Raw genomic sequence first — 16,828 nt, 5'->3', positions numbered from 1 at the left:
TTCAATTGATGAGGGGTGAGAACTTAACAAGAAATGACAGTATCAATATGTTTTTGTCAATTTTGAGACTTGTTTGACCTACATTCATACTAATTCTATTCCATGTATATTATGTATGTAAACTAATTTAGCTATATCGAATATTGACACTATGTTATCTGTATTTTGTGCACACACTAATTCTATCGTATCATTCTATAATTTCTCCTCTATAAGAGGTACATTAGTTTGTAGTAGATATGGTATTCACAAAAAAAGTCCTAGGTACATAAAAAAAATGTAGGTATATTATTGTCCATAAAAATAATAAATAAATATTTTTTTCCTTTTTTATTTATAAGATAATAAGTAATTTTTCGTTTATAAAAATTAAATAATAGATACATTATATTTTCGAAATCATTAGTATGCACGCTGTTATTTATAAAAGGTAAGTAGATTATTTTCTTAAATCACATAGAATTCATAAATACAAAATAACAGAGATATTGTTTTAATTAAATCCACCTATTATGTACTTTAAATCTGAAATTTAATGTCGAAATTTTAAAAAAAAAACTTTCCAAATTAAATCCACCTATTGTATTGTTTTAATTAAATCCACCTATTACAACCAGATTTCATGGAAAGAAATGTACGTAATCTTTCTAAAATTCAACGTATATCATTAGTTACAACCAAATTTTAAAAACTTTCCATATTAATTTCAATATTAATATACAAAATACAATTTAATTGGGGGTATTTTAGGGATGCGAAAAATATTAAATCGTATACACAAGCAAGCAAACACCATATTTCTGCGTTTCGCAGTGGTTGAGTGATTGGGCAGGTCCTTCAAACCCGGTCCAGTTACCAGACCGGCCTCGCATAAGCTCCCACAAAAAATAGCCTACGCCTGAGTCTCCTCTCACTCTCTCCTCTGCAGGTTTTCCATTATCGAACCGACCCTCGAATTAGGGTAATTAGTTTATTTTCCCTCCACTATTTTTCATTCTTCTTAAGCTGTTAACTGGTTTCGTTGAATCATAAACATTCAAGATTTCATGGTTGATATAAATCTTGTTTATTTTCATTTTTAATTTATTCATATATTAGTTATGCAGCTTTTAATGGGTTGAAGTTTCTGCAGTTTATGATGTAAATGATATTGGGTTCATTGTGGAATAGTTGTATAATTGTATTGATTATTTTCTAAATGCATTGTTGAATCGCTGCCTTTGTGATTGAATGAAATAATTTCTAGCTTCAGCTATTGTTTTTCTTTTTAGCTAAAAGTACAACAGTGAAGTAACAGTCCACCCAATGTACAATCTCAAAACTAATGCAGGAAATACGTAAGACACAAGTACAAATTAAAATCTTCAGAAACAACAGCTCCCTAATCGACATGAATAAACAGGAAATGTAATGTATATCTCTAAACTCAATAGAACTTGATGCCCACCTTGAAGCCGAAAGAGGCAGAGAGGTTAGAATGTTTGATGAGGGATTTCGTGTGGGAAGGAAGAAAGACTGCTTGATGAACCGGGAGGTGGTATCTCGAACAAGGGAGAAAGGGATTGGGAGATTGGCGATTTGGTCCAAATAAAAAAGGTTGCTGTTATTAAGAGTAACTATGACTTACATAATATTAGTTAGGATGCTAAGCAGGTGGTTAGGGGTTCTAGTAGGTGGAATTGGAGTATTTCTGAAGTAATGGAAAGCTTTTTTTGGCTGCTGTGAGTGGGGACAGGGTAAATGTGAGATTGTGGAAGTATTGTTGGGGTGGTGAAGAACCATTTTGCTCTAGTTTCATAGTTGATTTAGATTGTCCAGTTTGCGGAATTCTAAGGTTGATGGATTGGGATTGTGGTTTTCAAAGAAACTTGAATAAGGAGGAGAGTAGAGAAGGGAAAAGCGTGGTTGTAAGAAAAACTATACTGTTTTGGAAATTTCGTCCAAAAAAAAGAAAAATACTGTTTTGGAAAAACAATCTAAATGTGAGACAGCTGCACTCTTTACTTTGTGTTTTGTTATGTATGTTCATAATAGTAACTATTAATATAGTTATTAAAGGTTATATCTTGTTGAAATATTTGATATGCTACTATGTGTCAGTAAGAATATGTTGAGACATTTATTCTAATTGTTATCCAGATGGTAGTTGCTGACTTATTTACTGTTTGTTTGTTTTGTTCTTTTTTACATGTAGACGGATGGAGAGTGCTAGAATAGCAAGGTGTAGTTATTGTTCATTAACTGTTGTCATTGCATTGTCTGAAAATAGTAAATATTTGGATATTTGTAATGAGATATGCTTAAGGTTTAAGGAACTGAAAGTGGGGAGCTTTGACCTGACGTATTCTCTTCCTGACCACCCTAATTGTTTGCTACAATCTGATATGGATTTGCATATGATGTTGATGTGTTTAACAATGTTGAAGATTAGTTTTGTTGATATATTGGTGAAGGATCTTGTGAGTTCAAATAATGATAATGGTGATCAAAAGTGTGAAGAGTCTGATCATACAGCGTCTAATCATGCAATGTCTAATCGTGAAGTCTCGAATCGTACAGCACCTTTATCATGCACATTAGAAAGTCGTAGTGCCATTGATGAGAATGACCATTTTGGGGACTCCAGGTTGGATGGAGGCAATGCCTATTTGTCTCAGTACTGGAAGGAATATATTAGTCATGACGGTCAGAGATTTGAGGGGGGTGTAACTGAATTTCGTAACAAGTTGTGTAAGTATGCTGCTCATATGAGATTTCGTATTGCTTATGTAAAGAATGATAAAGAACGTGTCCTTGCTGAATGTTTTAAGAAGATTTCAGATGGTTGTAATTGGCGTATATATGCTTCTCTATGTCGAGGGAATGGTTTTTTCTACATAAGGAGTCTGAATAATGTTCACACATGCACGCCTGTTGTCGATGAACAGAAAAGTAAGATGATGAGTTCAAGGGTTGTATCTTCTGTTCTTGTGGATCAAATCCGCGAGAAACCAACAATTAAACCAGCAGATATTGTCAAGGATTTTAAGCAAAAATATGGTCTTGATATCTCTTACCATAGTGCTTGGCACGGGAAAGAATTGGCTAAGAGTGAGGTTCATGGTAATGAATCCTTGTCTTATAATCAGTTAGTTCAGTATAGAGATGCTTTAATGTCAACTAATCCAGGGTCACATTGTGTCTTGGAGTGTGATCCAACAACTTCTCGCTTTCAAAGATTGTTTATTTGCTATGGTGCTTGCATTGAGGGATTTAGATGGTGCAGACCTTTGCTGTTCATAGATGCAACCTATTTTAAAAGTAAGTATAAGGGGCAGCTAATTGGTGCTACAGGGAGGGATGGAAATCAAGGTACAATTAGTTACGTTTTTTACTATGATGAGTGATGAGTCACTATACATGGATTTTTACAATAGAAAATGAAACTCTCATAGGTAGTTATCTGCTTGATAGTTACATCTATATGTTGTATATATTGTGATTCTTGATAAGATAAATCTATATTTTGCTTAAATATCGTATAACTTATCCATTGCCTTTTTATGTTATTGGTTTTTAGGATTTTTCCCATTTGCTTTTGCTATCTTGGACTCAGAAAACGAGGAAAACTGGAGGTGGTTTTTTGAAAATTTAGCTAAAGTTTTGACTCCACAAGGTAGGACGATTACTTTTGTATCTAATCATAACAGAGGTGCGACCGAAGATGTTTCAAACATATTTCCAACATCCCATCATGCATTTTGTTTGAATGATATGAAACAGAACCTCTCATCTAAATATCCGGCTAATTTTGGTAAATTTTTTCGGGATCGAATTGTTGAGCTTTTTACGAAATGCGTATATGCTCCAACTGAAGCTGCTTTTGAGTTTAATATGAAAAATTTAAAAGATGAAGGCGGTGCTCCTATGAAGACCTTTCTAGAAAATTTCCCCAAGGAGAATTGGTCATATGCCTATTTTAAGGGTAATCGATATGGTGACATGTGCAGCACTGTTTCTGAATCATTTCAATCTTGGATTTCGGAGCTTTATGCGCTGCCTATTTGTCAAATGGTTGATGGCATCAGGATTAAACTCATGGGACTGATGTCTCAAAGGAGTTGTGAAGCAAAGGAATGTTGTTCTATTCTCTGTCCTGTGATGGAGAAAACCTTGAACGAAATGTCGATTGTTGGTCGGCATTCGAATGCTATCCGTTCTAGTGCTTCTGTTTTTGAGGTTCATGCTGAAGGTTCTTTTCTGGTTGATTTGGATAAGCATTTTTGCTCCTGTCATGAGTGGCAAATAAAAGGCTTTCCCTGTGCTCATGCAGTTGTTGCTGTTCAAAAAAATTCGGGTTGCATATATGAATACATTGATGATTATTTCAAGTTGAACTATTTTAGAAGTTCATATGCAACTCTTATTTCTCCCATACCTGACATTAAGGATGCGGTGCATGGGTGTTCAGATGATATTGTTATCCTTCCTCCGCTTACTAGGCAGCCAGGGACTAAAAAGATGAAATCTGCTGGTGAGTTTTCAAGGGCTGTTACATGCAGTCGATGTGGTGCAGTTGGACGGCATAATAAGAAGACATGTACTGCAAATATGTGATTCTGTTTTGCGGTGTTTATTTATTTATTAACCTTTTCAACTTTTTTAGGTTCATATTTGCATGATTCTTGAGTTGTTATTCGATTGTTAAGATATAACACAATCACTTAAGCAAAAGGTAGAGCACAAGCCACAGAGCCACAATCATAACAGTACTTCACATGATAGAACACAGAACCGTGCATGGATATGTCAGGTTTCCTTTCGAAGAAAGTACCTTTTAAATCAGCCCTCTTGTTATCTGCTAGTGTGTTTTTTTATTATAATTTTGGAATGTTTTATGGAATTTTGTTAGCTTTGTTGGCTTATTCTGACGGTATTTTTAAAATCAATTTTCTTTTAGGCTAAATTTGAGAATTAAATTGATTTTAGATTAAATCTCATTAGATAGCAAATTAGTTATCCCTCTTTGCTGACTACATAAGTTTAACTCTGTATGATTGTTTTTGTGTTCAAGGTTTTAGCTTTCAATCTGTAGGTGTCTGATTTGTTTTATAAAGTTCATGCATGTTCTGGTTTAGTAGATCTTGGTACCCTTGTTTTGTTGCTGAGAAGACGGAGGAAAATATTGTTTTCAGTAATGAACATTTTTAGCTCATCTCAACGGTATAGATTGTCAGGTTCAGTTGCAGGTGCAGCATTTTGTCTGTGTGTTTCAGGCAACCATCTTCTTAGGATTAGGGGTGTACAAGATTCAATCCAATCCACTCAATTCAACCGATCCAATCCAATCCAATTTTAATCAACTTTGATGATTTTGTGGTTTGAATTGGATCCTTAATTTTCAAAACTGACATGATTGGATCAGATGATGGATTTTCTTGTGAGGATCCAATCAAATCTAGTTAATTTCATGCTTCTTTGCTTATTAGATAATTGTCATTAAGATAAGAAAGTTATGAATATTTAAGTAATTTGATGGAGTTATGTTTAATATATTATAAATCAAAATAATTTTCTCTAGCCTTTAATTTATATTTTACATTTTAATATATTAAAGTGTTTGATTATATTAAACTTGACAATAAATGTTGCAAATTTCATTATTATCTTTTCCATTATGAAAATTGATCATCCAATCCAATTCAATATCAATTAGATCGGATCAAATTGGATTTAAACCTCTAATGTGATCGGATTGGATTGGAAAAATCATAATCCAATCTATATTGGCTCTGATTTGGATTGATGAAATTGTATTGGTTTTAAACTGACGTACGCCTCTACTTAGGATGGATGTGCTTGTATCCTGATTTTCATGTTCACCATGGGGTTGAGGATAACTTTGGGATATTCTTTTGTATTTTTATTTTTTAATTTACTTATAAATCTTGTATTGATTTTTTTGGAATTAATAAAGTTATCCTCTTAACAAAAAGAAACAAAAATATTTAAAATTTATTGAAAAAAAAAAGTTAGAGTTAGGTTTTTTTTAGGACATTTCCTATTGAGATGAGCGATTTAGCATTGGTAATGTGTGTGAGAAAACCTCCTATCCTTTTTGAAAATATATATATATATATATACACACACACAATACATTGTTCTGAAATTTGGTCCGTGATGAGAAATTGGGTCTTTTTATTTTTGCCATGATGAGAAATTGGGTCTTTGCTCGCATAAATTTCAAGGGTAGTGATAAGAGTTCCCAAAGCTTAAAAAAGAGTGAGTTTTTCACATTTAAGCCCATTTATAGGGCCCAAATTATAGGAAAATCCTATAGTACTTAATTTTTTTTTTAAAAACAAGGCCCATTTGACTTCTTAAAGGGACTAAATATATTATAAGTCTTTAACAATCTGAAAATTACAATACTACCATCATATGTTTTGCTAAAATCATTCACACATTATTCAAATTAATTTATATATATATATATATATATATAAAGCAAAATGCAGAGAGTGGTGAAACATTCAAAATACCGAAAAATTCCATTGATTAATTCAAACAATAAGAATTGAAATTATTAATTAAATGAGGACAATACAGTAAATTCATATTTTTCATATTAAAAAAATTTAAATTAAAAAGAAAATCAGATAATAAGTTTTACTTTTATGGAACATAACTACCCATGTTATTTTTTATTAATTCTAAAAAAAAAAAAAAAAAAACCAATTGGCACATAGCTAAGACAGATAATGGTGAAACATTCAAAATACCATAAAATGCCATTGGTTAATGCAAACATTAAGAATTAAAATTATTAATTAAATAAAGATAATATGATAAATTCACATTTTTATATTAAAATTAAAAACCAAAATCAGATAATAGCTCATACTTTTATAGAATATAACTACCAATATTATTATTTTTTAATTTTAAAAATAAAAAATAAAATCAATTGGCACCGAAGGACTGCTATATATATATATATATATATATATATTTATAGCTAGATCTTTTTTTTAGTTTTTTTCTTTAATTTGTAGTATTTATTTTATATAAAATCAATGCAAGAAATGTGGTTTATTATAAATTTCTCAAAAAGAATCCGAACTACAGCAAGTTCGGTTGCTCTCTCCTCTGTTATACTCTTCAAGTTGGCGCGAGACACCCTCCGTCTCCGTCGCTCGCAATCCCTCTTCATTTAAGGTTCGTCCCTCTCTCTCTCTCTCACGCCTTTTGCTCAATTATCTAACCCAAAAAAACAAAAAGTATTTTCTTGCAAGTTTTCCGATTGGGGTGCTTAATTATTTTGCTTTTACTATTACTCGAAAATTCTCAGTTTTTTTTTTTCTTTCTTCCTAAACTCTTAACCGGTTTTAGTTCTTATTGTTGCTAGCTAGTATAAGCATGATAAGCATCATCCCATCCCATTAAGAGTTGAAGTTTTGTCAATTTTTACTTAAGACTTTATTAAACCTGGTTATATGCCATTATACATTTATTGTGTTTTGTAAATTTTCAGGTATTCTGTAGTGCTTTAAGCCTTGAAGTGTAGAACTTAGAAGATTTTATGATGTAAGTGGCTTTTGATTCATTGTTGAATACTTCTATAGTTTAATTTCTCTTACATTGTATTGAAGCTGTTCTTGTCTTTTTATTATTAAATAAAATAATTTTTTCAGAAGTGAAATAGAAACTTTTCTGGCATGTCTAATTTTTTTGTTTCTTTTTAATTTTTTGTGATGAACATCGTAAAATATATATATATGTGTGTGTGTGTGTGTGTGTGGTACTTGCTATACTCTAACTATTATACCATAGTTTTAGTGCAATTAAAATACATCCTACACCTAGGATCTGTGGTTCTCAGCAAACAATATTATAAGGGCTTGTGTAGATTTGTTGACTTACGAAGAATACTGGCAAAATAGGTGTCAGTTACAGTATCACATATTTATCCTAGTTGTCGTAAACAGAACGGTAGTTCTTGACTTATTTATGTTTATTTATTTTCTTGATTTTTACATGCAGACGGATGGAGAGTGCTAGAATAGCAAGGTGTAGTTATCGTGCTGTAACTGTCGTGATTGCATTGTCTGAACATAGTAAATATGTGGATATTTGTAATGAGATATGTTTAAGGTTTAAGGAACTTAAGGTAGGGAGTTACGAGCTGACATATTCTCTTCCTGAGCATCCTACTTGTTTGCTGCAATCGGATATGGACATGCATTTGATGCTAATGTGTTTATCAATGTTGAAGATTAGTTTTGTTGATATACTGGTGAAGGATCTGGTGAGTTCAAATAATGAAGATGGTGATCATACAACATCTAATCAAGCAGCTTCTAATCATGAATCGTCTAATCATTCAGCATCTAATCATAAAGCTTCTAATCATTCAGCATCTAATCATGCAGCGTCTAATCAAGAAGCTTCTAATCTTTCAGCATCTAATCATGTAGCATCTTCTTCATGCATGGTAGAAAATAGTGCTATTGACGAGAATGAACATTTGGATAACTCCAGATTGCATGAAAGCATTGCATATTTGTCTGAGGGTTGGAAGGAATATATTAATCATGAAGGTCAGAAGTTTGTGGGCGGGGTAATCGAATTTCGGAACAAGTTGCGTAAGTATGCAGTTGGTATGGGATTTCGTTTTGTCTATCAATCCAATGATAAGTCACGTGTTATTGCTGATTGTTTTAAAAAGAAATCAGATGGATGTAAGTGGCGTGTATATGCTTCACTATGTCAAGCTAATGGTTTTTTCTACATAAGGACTTTAAATAATGTTCACACGTGCATGGGTGTTGGTCGTGAGAAGAAAAGTAAAATGATTACGTCAAAGATGATATCTTCTATTGTAGTTGATAAAATCCGTGAAAACCGTCAATTAAACCAATAGATATTGTCAAGGACTTTAAGCAGAACTATGGTCTTGAGATTTCTTACTATAATGCATGGTACGCGAAAGAATTGGCTAAGAGCGAAGTTCATGGTGATGAATCCTTGTCTTATAGTCAATTAGTTTGGTATCGTGATGCTTTAGTGTCAACCAATCCTGGATCATCTTGTGTTGTAGAATGTGATCCAAAGACTTCTTGCTTTCGGAGGCTTTTTGTTTGTTATGGTGCTTGCATTGAGGGCTTTCAATGGTGCAGACCTTTGTTGTTCATAGATGAAACTTTTCTGAAAAGCAAGTATAAAGGGCAGCTAATTGGTGCCACGGGGAAGAATGGAAACCAAGGTATAGTTATCAGACTGGTTAACACTTGCATCCTTATCCTGTATTATGATGGTTCATAAGTTACACATGTTTATGTATATATTATATGTATGTGTAGAGGTATATTTATATATACATATATCATTGAAGCACCAATTACTCATTTTTGTCTTTTTTATATGACTGGTTTTTAGGATTTTTCCCCTTTGCTTTTGCTATCGTGGACTCAGAAAACAAGGAAAACTGGAGCTGGTTCTTCGAAAATTTAGCTAAAGTTTTGACTCCACAAGGTAGGACCATTACATTTGTATCTGATCATAACAAAGATGTGATTGAAGCTGTTTCAAACATATTTCCCACATCCCATCATGCGTTTTGTTTGAACCATTTGAAAGAGAAACTTGGATCTAAATATCCCCCTACAAATGGTAAATTGTTCCGGGATGGAATTGTTGAACGTTTTATGAAATGTGCTCATGCTCCAACGGAAGCTGCTTTTGAGTTTAATATGAGAAATTTAAAAGAAGAAGGTGGGGCTCCGGTTCAGACTTTTCTAGATAATCTTCCTAAAGAGAATTGGTCATCTGCTCATTTTAAGGGCAATCGATATGGTGAAATGTGTAAGAATGCTTCTGAATCATTTCATTCTTGGATTTTGGAGCTATGTGCGTTGCCTATCTGTCAAATGCTTGAGGGCATCAGGATTAAACTCATGGTCATGGTGTCTGAAAGAAGTCGTGAAGCGGGGCAGTGGTGTTCTGTTTTATGTCCTGAGATGGAGAAAACCTTGAGTGAAATGTTGACTGTAGGTCAGCATTGGAATGCTAGCCGTTCCAGTACTTCTGTCTTTGAGGTTCATGCTGAAGTTTCTGTTATGGTTGATTTGGTTAATCATTTTTGCTCCTGTCATGATTGGCAAATAAAAGGCTTTCCCTGTGCTCATGCACTTGTTGCTGTTCAAAAAAATTCTGGTTGCATGTATGACTACATTGATGATTACTTCAAGTTGAGCTACTATAGAAGTTCATATGCGACTCTTATTTCTCCTATACCTGACACTAAGGATATGATGCATGAGGGTTCAGAAGATGTTATCCTACCTCCACTTATTAAGAAGGGTAGACCAAGGACTAAAACGATTAAATCTGTTGGTAAAGTTCCAAGGGCCATTACATGCAGTAGATGTGGTGCGGTTGCAAGGCATAATAAGAAGACATGTACAGCAAAATTTTGATTTTGTTTCACAGTATTTTCTTAGCAGTGTGCATAAATTCTATGATGTTTTTTTGTACCTTTTTCAACATTTTTGTTCATTTTTGCATGGTTCATATTGAAGAAATTGCCAAATGATTACTTCTTCACGAGTTGTAGTTCGATTGGTAAGAAAAAACAGCATTGCTGAAGCAAAAGGGCACAAAACACAGAGGAACAAATAAAATATTATATTAACTGATATCACACAGAACCATGTATCAACAGATCATAGTACCCTGCACTTTCCGCGTACAGCTTGGTTTTTAGCTTTGCTAAACGGATGACATTTGTAAAACGTGGTTGGTTGCAGTCTGAAGAAAACATCTTGATAAGTCTGAGTTTACCTTGTAAAATTCGAAAACATCTAAATCAAATTTCCAGTGTATTTAGAGAATGAGGAATGCACAAGAGAAAATTACAGGGGCTGTTCAAGCTCTTCCTCCAACTTTCAACACTGTTTACAGCCATGCATCGGATATCAGCTTTCTAGACGAACAGGTAGATCTACCATCCCAATCTCCCCTTTTACTTCCTTAGTCTCTACATACAGTGTATCTTTTTTCTCACTCTCTTTTCTATATTTCTCTGTATTGGTTGATTAAATCAGGTCTCCTTTTCTCTGTCCTAGTCTGTGCTTTTTAATATACTTTTGTATGTTTGGATTGTCAGCTTTGATGATCGAATTTTGTTGAAGTATATTTAGTTGTTTGGTTGAATTTGGGAGTTCAAACTTTTCTTTTTATTAAAGTATACTTAGACATTCCCTTGGATATTTCAGTTGGTGAATGGTTGTTTGCTTCATTGAATTATCTCTCAGTTTTCACCAAACAAAATCTGAAGTAGTAGCACTGTTGATTATATCCCCTCTAGAATGAGAGAGATCTTCTTTAATTTAGACGGATCAGTTGGCAAAACTCATCTCTACAAGCATACAAGGAAAAGCCCTTGTGGAAGAAGCTAGTAAGGATCAAATGAAATATATCTAGTTCAAGAATAATAAATTATCACTTTAAACCTTCATTAGTCGTGATTACATAGAAAATGCTAGGAAGACTGCATTTTTATACCACATTTGAGTATCACATGATATGAAAAAAAAAAGTGTACAGGCAATGTGTATATATGCCTTGTCAATTAATGAATCAATCTCATTGCACATTGGTTATATGCATGTCACATCATGTGGTATTTAAATGTGTTGCAAAAATATGGTCTCTCTAGCATTACTCTGAGCAGTTTATCCCAAAAGAACAACACTTTTCTATATGGACCTCATTTAATAGGAGTGTCCAAAGATCGTCTTTGGTGCCATTTTGACCAATTCAACGAAAATTGAAAGATTTCTTTTGTGCCATTTTGATCAATTCAACGAAAATTGAAAACTATCTTTTAGAAAAGAAATTGATGTTGAAAGGTATTGGGCTGTAAATAAAAAAATTGTTTTGAATAAGATGTTAACAAAACGAAAAGGCCAGGGACCCTGAAGTCACTTTGATTCCTCTCTCTTTCCTGCCAATGGACGAATGCTTATGATTTGAATTTCCACGTCCCTGTGTTTGTGTTTTCATGCATAACGTCTCACTTGTGAGCCCCCACCCAACTGTGGGAAGCAAAAGACTTTGGTCATCCAGGAACTGAGATTGGCTCTTTCACTTGCATAGACTTCTTGTCATGCATGAAATGAACTTAAGGCAATCTCAACTCATATCTCTTTTTAATCTCTAATATCATTATAAGATGGAGATTTTCTCCATCAAATCCAGCTTAGTATGCTCACTTTTCTATATGCTGCTGATATGTTGTTTGAGATCCATGCAATCAGGTTTTTCCTTATCCATGAACCCCACAAGGGTGAGGCTGGGAGGGAATGAGACAGATGAGTTTCACTGCTAGCCATCAAAGCTCAAATTAAGCACGACCCCAACTTGGTCCTGAGCCCTTGGAATGAATCCATTCACTTTTGCCAATGGCAAGGCATCATGTGTGGTCGCCGGCATCAAAGGGTCACAGGGCTACACCTACATTCTCAACAATTGGCAGGGTCCATATCACCATATGTAGGAAATCTAAGCTTCCTCAAGGAGCTAATTTTAAGCAACAATAGCTTCACTGATGAAATCCCTCCACAAATCGGCCACCTGCGTAGGCTGCAGAGTTTAATACTGGCTAATAATTCATTGAGTGGAGAAATTCCAGCCAATATATCCAGTTGCTCCAACCTCATAGAGATTCATCTCGGTGGAAACAAGCTAGTAGGGAAAATTCCTAATACTCTTGGGTCCTTGTCAAAGCTCGAAAAACTTGGTTTGTACAAGAGCTTTCTGACAGGAACTATCCCTCCTTCATTTGGGAACCTTACATTTCTTGTATCCTTTGTTGCACTTGAGAATTTCTTAAATGGAAGTATCCCTGAGTCTCTAGGCCAAAGTACAAGCTTAAACTTGTTTTCGGTGGGTGAAAATATGTTGTCTGGTGATGTCCCTAGTTCCGTTTTCAATATTTCTACTCTTACTGCTTTGGATTTGATGGGAAACCAAATCTAGGGGAGTCTTCCCTCAGACATGTTCAAAACTCTTCCCAATCTCCAAATTATCAACCTTGGCCTCAACCAATTCATAACTGGATCTATTCCTGTGTCCATATCCAATGCCTCCAATTTGGAACAATTTATTGTTGCAGGAAACAGCCTAACTTGACAAGTTCCCTCTTTGCAGAAGCTCTATAGTCTCAGGGAATTCAGCATTGCCATTAATTATCTTGGAAGTGGGTGGGCAAGCGGGTGAATTGAACTTCCTCTCGGATTTGACTAACTCCACAGAATTGGGGTTGGTTGATATTTGTAACAACAAATTTGGAGGGATATTGCCCACATCTATAGGAAACTTGTCGACCACTCTTGTTGGATTTGATGTTAGTTTCAATCAGATACATGGAGGCATCCCAAATGGGATAGGCAATCTTGTTAACTTGAATATTCTGTTTATGAACTATAATCAATTTACAAGAAACATCCTTGCTGATATTGGGAGGATTCGAAAAATAGGGAGGTTGGGTTTGGACAACAACAAATTATCAGGGCACACCCATCCTCCGTTGGGAATTTAACAGAGTTAACCACACTCGAATTACAAGGAAGTGATCTCAAGGGCAGCATCCCTCCAAGTTTGGGGCAATGTCGAAAGCTACTTCTGTTGAAACTTTCTCAAAACAAGCTTAGTGGTTCAATAACCCAAAAAGTTTGGTCTCTCATCCTTGTCAGTGGTTTTGAATCTATCTCAAAACCACTTGACTGGGTCCCTTCCCATGGAAGTTGGAAATTTGAAAGGTCTAAGGTCTTTGGACCTTTCTGATAACATGTTATCTGGGGAACTTCCCAGAAATCTTGGCAAGTGTGGAAGTTTAGAAGTCCTCCGGTTGCAAGGCAACTCCTTCCAAGGGACCATTGTTTTGCCTTTCGAAACATTGAGAGGAATTCAAGTTTTGGATCTTTCTCGAAACAATCTGTCGGGCAAGATTCCACAATTCTTGGAGGGTTTACGTTTGCTGAATTTGAATATATCTTTTAATGATTTTGTGGGCATGCTGCCAGTGGGAGGTGCCTTCAAAAATACCAGTTCAACTTCGGTTGTTGGAAACTGCAAGCTCTGCAGCGGTGTTGCTGAATTCCACCTGCCCAAATGCAACTTTCCATCCAAAGAGTCCAAGAAAAGGAGGATGACCCTTGCCTTGAAATTAATAATCTGTATAGTCCCTGCCCTTGTGTTAATCATCCTGGTCTTGTCTTTCCTATATCTGCGTCCATTAAGGAAGAAGCTAAGAAAAGAGCATGCCCCAAGCAATTTGGAGAAAATTTTGCAAGTGTCATATGCCGCTCTTGTAAAAGCTACCGATGGGTTCTCTTTGACTAATTTGATTGGTGAGGGCAGTTTTGGATCTGTGTACAAAGGAGTTCTTGATGATGGTGGAGCTCAGTTGGTTGCCATAAAAGTGTTTAACCTATTACGGCAGGGAGCTTCGAAGGGTTTCATAGCAGAGTCTGAGGCTTTGAGAAATATCAGGCATCAAAATCTCATCAAGAATATTATTGCATGTTCAAGTGCTGATTTTCAAGGTAATGATTTCAAGGCTCTGGTTTATGAGTTGATGGAAAAATGGGAACTTAGACGAGTGGTTGCATCTGCCTACTGGAACAGAAGAGGTAAGAGACGAATCCAAGAGTATGAATCTTCTTCAGAGGCTGAACATCGCCATTGATTTTGCCTGTGCACTAGATTATCTTCATAATCATTGCGAAACTCAAATCGTTCATTGTGATCTCAAGCCAAACAATGTTCTTTTAGACAATGAATTGACTGGACATGTTGCTGACTTTGGGCTAGCAAGATTTCTCTCAAAGTTATCAAGTAACATTTCTGCAAATCAAACAAGTTCCATTGGAAAAAGAGGATCAGTTGGCTATATGCCGCACCAGGTAAATTATATCCATTTTTCAAACAGTTTGCTTTCTCCTTTTACCCTACCTGGAAAAATTACTGCTAATTAGATTGTCACATGTTGCAATACATATAACAAAAAGAATTGATTCTGCATTCACTTTTCCACTCACATTATTGGAATTTTCCAATTCTCTTGGATTTTTTTGTACACAAATCTTGTTAAACTTCCGCATCATGGAAAGTTCATGGTTGAAATGTTACTCTTACTTGCTTCTAAGAAAGCTCTACTAATTGCAATTACAGTAACGATATCTGATTTTTGAATTGTAGAGTATGGAATGGGAAGTGAGGTGTCAACGTATGGGGATGTGTACAGCTTTGGCATTCTCTTGTTAGAGATGTTTACTGGGAAGAAACCCACCGACAACATGTTCAGTGATGGCTTGAACTTTCATAATTTTGTGAAGTTGAATCTTCCTGAGCGAGTTACTGAGATTGCAGATGTGGTATTATTTCTTCAAGGAGGCATCGAGGACACTCCCAAGCAACACAGCGCAACTGCACAAAAATTGGAGGAGGTTTGAGTTTGATATTTAGAACTGGAATTGAGTGTTCTGCAGAATCCCCAAGAGGCCAAAAGGGCATCAGTGATGCTGCATCTGCATTGCGCTCCATTAGGGACGTTCCTCTTCGATAAAAGCTTCAAACTTATGCTACTCTTTTGTGTGAAGAAGATTACTACTGCATCTTGTCTTAAGTCTCTCTCTAAAAACACTTGGATCTTATTAGGATTATAGTGGTAATCGAATTTGTTCTGTTATCTGTTCCTCCATTGTTGCTAAAACTGCACTGGTCCGATTGCATCTAATGATGTTTCCTTGCCCACTTTATGTATATGATGAACTCACCACATTAACAACCTCCATGGTATAGAACATCAACAGAGAGGCAGCCAATGAGAAGCTTAGAGTTGCCTTCAACCGAGACTTTGAAATATCGATCCAGCAAAGCATTGAGAAAACCATCATTTAGAGCTTGCCCTTCAACCATCAAAACACTGGAAAGGCCAATACTCTTTGTACCAGCAAGCACAGAATGTTTAACCAAAAGTAGCTTCAGAATCATCTCAAACTGACCAATGACCATCAAAGTTTAATTTAACAAACGAAGTTTGCATAAAGCCATGCTTCTATATATATATATATATATATATATATATATATCTACCATTAACATTCCAATTCCCATATAAATTCAACCAATAAAAAAGGAGATCACTGAAACGAATCGGGGACGATCAATTAGAAACACCATTCCAAACTGAAATTGCAAAAGGGCATTGTGAAGAAATAAATGGTCTTGAGTCTAAAACAATAAGATGGAGAAATAAGAAATAAGAAAAAATAAAAAATTATATACTAAAGTTGAATTTCTATATTCTAATAATAAAAAAAGTATAGAGTAATTATTTTCTACATGGATAAGGAAAAAAAATAATTTGAGTAAAGAAAAAGTTTATTTAATTTTATCTTAATAAGTATTGAATAAATGAATGAAAAATAAATTGCCAACACAACAATATTCATGTGAGTGCTTTTTTTGTTGTTGATATAAGCAATAAGGGGAGGGGGATTCGAACTCAGGTGCAAAGTGGAAGCACATCCACTTTACTGAGTGTTTTTTTTTTTTTTAAAAGAAAAATATAATCAATTTATATATATATATATATATATATATATATATATATATAAAGCAAAAGATAGAGAATTGTGAAACATTCAAAATATTAGAAAATGACATTGGTTAATGCAAACATTAAGAATTGAAATTATTAATTAAACGATGATAATATGATAAATTCACACTTTTTCATATCAAAAAAAAAAGAAAAGAAAAAAGATAATGAATCATATTT

At 34.6% G+C, this 16,828-nt stretch overlaps 2 protein-coding genes and 1 pseudogene across 4 annotated transcripts; all 3 read left to right on the top strand.

Annotated features, from left to right (window-relative positions):
* Window positions 1–801: 801 nt before the first annotated feature.
* Window positions 802–4,904, top strand: LOC103343551 (uncharacterized). Of its 3 annotated transcripts, XM_089043927.1 has the most exons (4): window positions 802–961; window positions 2,195–2,221; window positions 2,627–3,351; window positions 3,560–4,904. In XM_089043927.1, the coding sequence occupies exons 2-4, from the start codon at window positions 2,199–2,201 to the stop codon at window positions 4,594–4,596; spliced, it is 1,785 nt and encodes a 594-aa protein (XP_088900053.1). In that variant the 5' UTR covers window positions 802–961; window positions 2,195–2,198; the 3' UTR covers window positions 4,597–4,904. The 3 variants fall into 3 exon arrangements, with proteins under 3 accessions (XP_088900053.1, XP_016652568.2, XP_008245431.2); XM_016797082.2 differs by having other exon boundaries at window positions 2,195–3,351; XM_008247209.3 differs by lacking the exon at window positions 802–961 and having other exon boundaries at window positions 972–3,351.
* Window positions 4,905–7,046: 2,142 nt separating this feature from the next.
* On the top strand, window positions 7,047–10,584 carry LOC103343548 (uncharacterized). The gene is given in 5 exon segments (XM_089050758.1): window positions 7,047–7,197; window positions 7,514–7,566; window positions 8,023–8,879; window positions 8,882–9,244; window positions 9,418–10,584. Coding segments are annotated over 4 exon segments (2,265 nt in total). The 5' UTR covers window positions 7,047–7,197; window positions 7,514–7,561; the 3' UTR covers window positions 10,458–10,584.
* A 152-nt stretch (window positions 10,585–10,736) lies between these two features.
* LOC148921564 (uncharacterized) lies at window positions 10,737–15,798 on the top strand (annotated as a pseudogene).
* The last annotated feature ends 1,030 nt before the right edge of the window (window positions 15,799–16,828 follow it).

This window comes from Prunus mume, linkage group LG1 (assembly GCF_029339155.1).
Source record: "Prunus mume cultivar Tortuosa linkage group LG1, ASM2933915v1, whole genome shotgun sequence".
In the NCBI taxonomy this organism is placed as follows: Eukaryota; Viridiplantae; Streptophyta; class Magnoliopsida; order Rosales; family Rosaceae; genus Prunus; species Prunus mume.
Note: the sequence above shows the minus strand (reverse complement) of the source record. Positions and strands in the feature narration are given on the sequence as shown.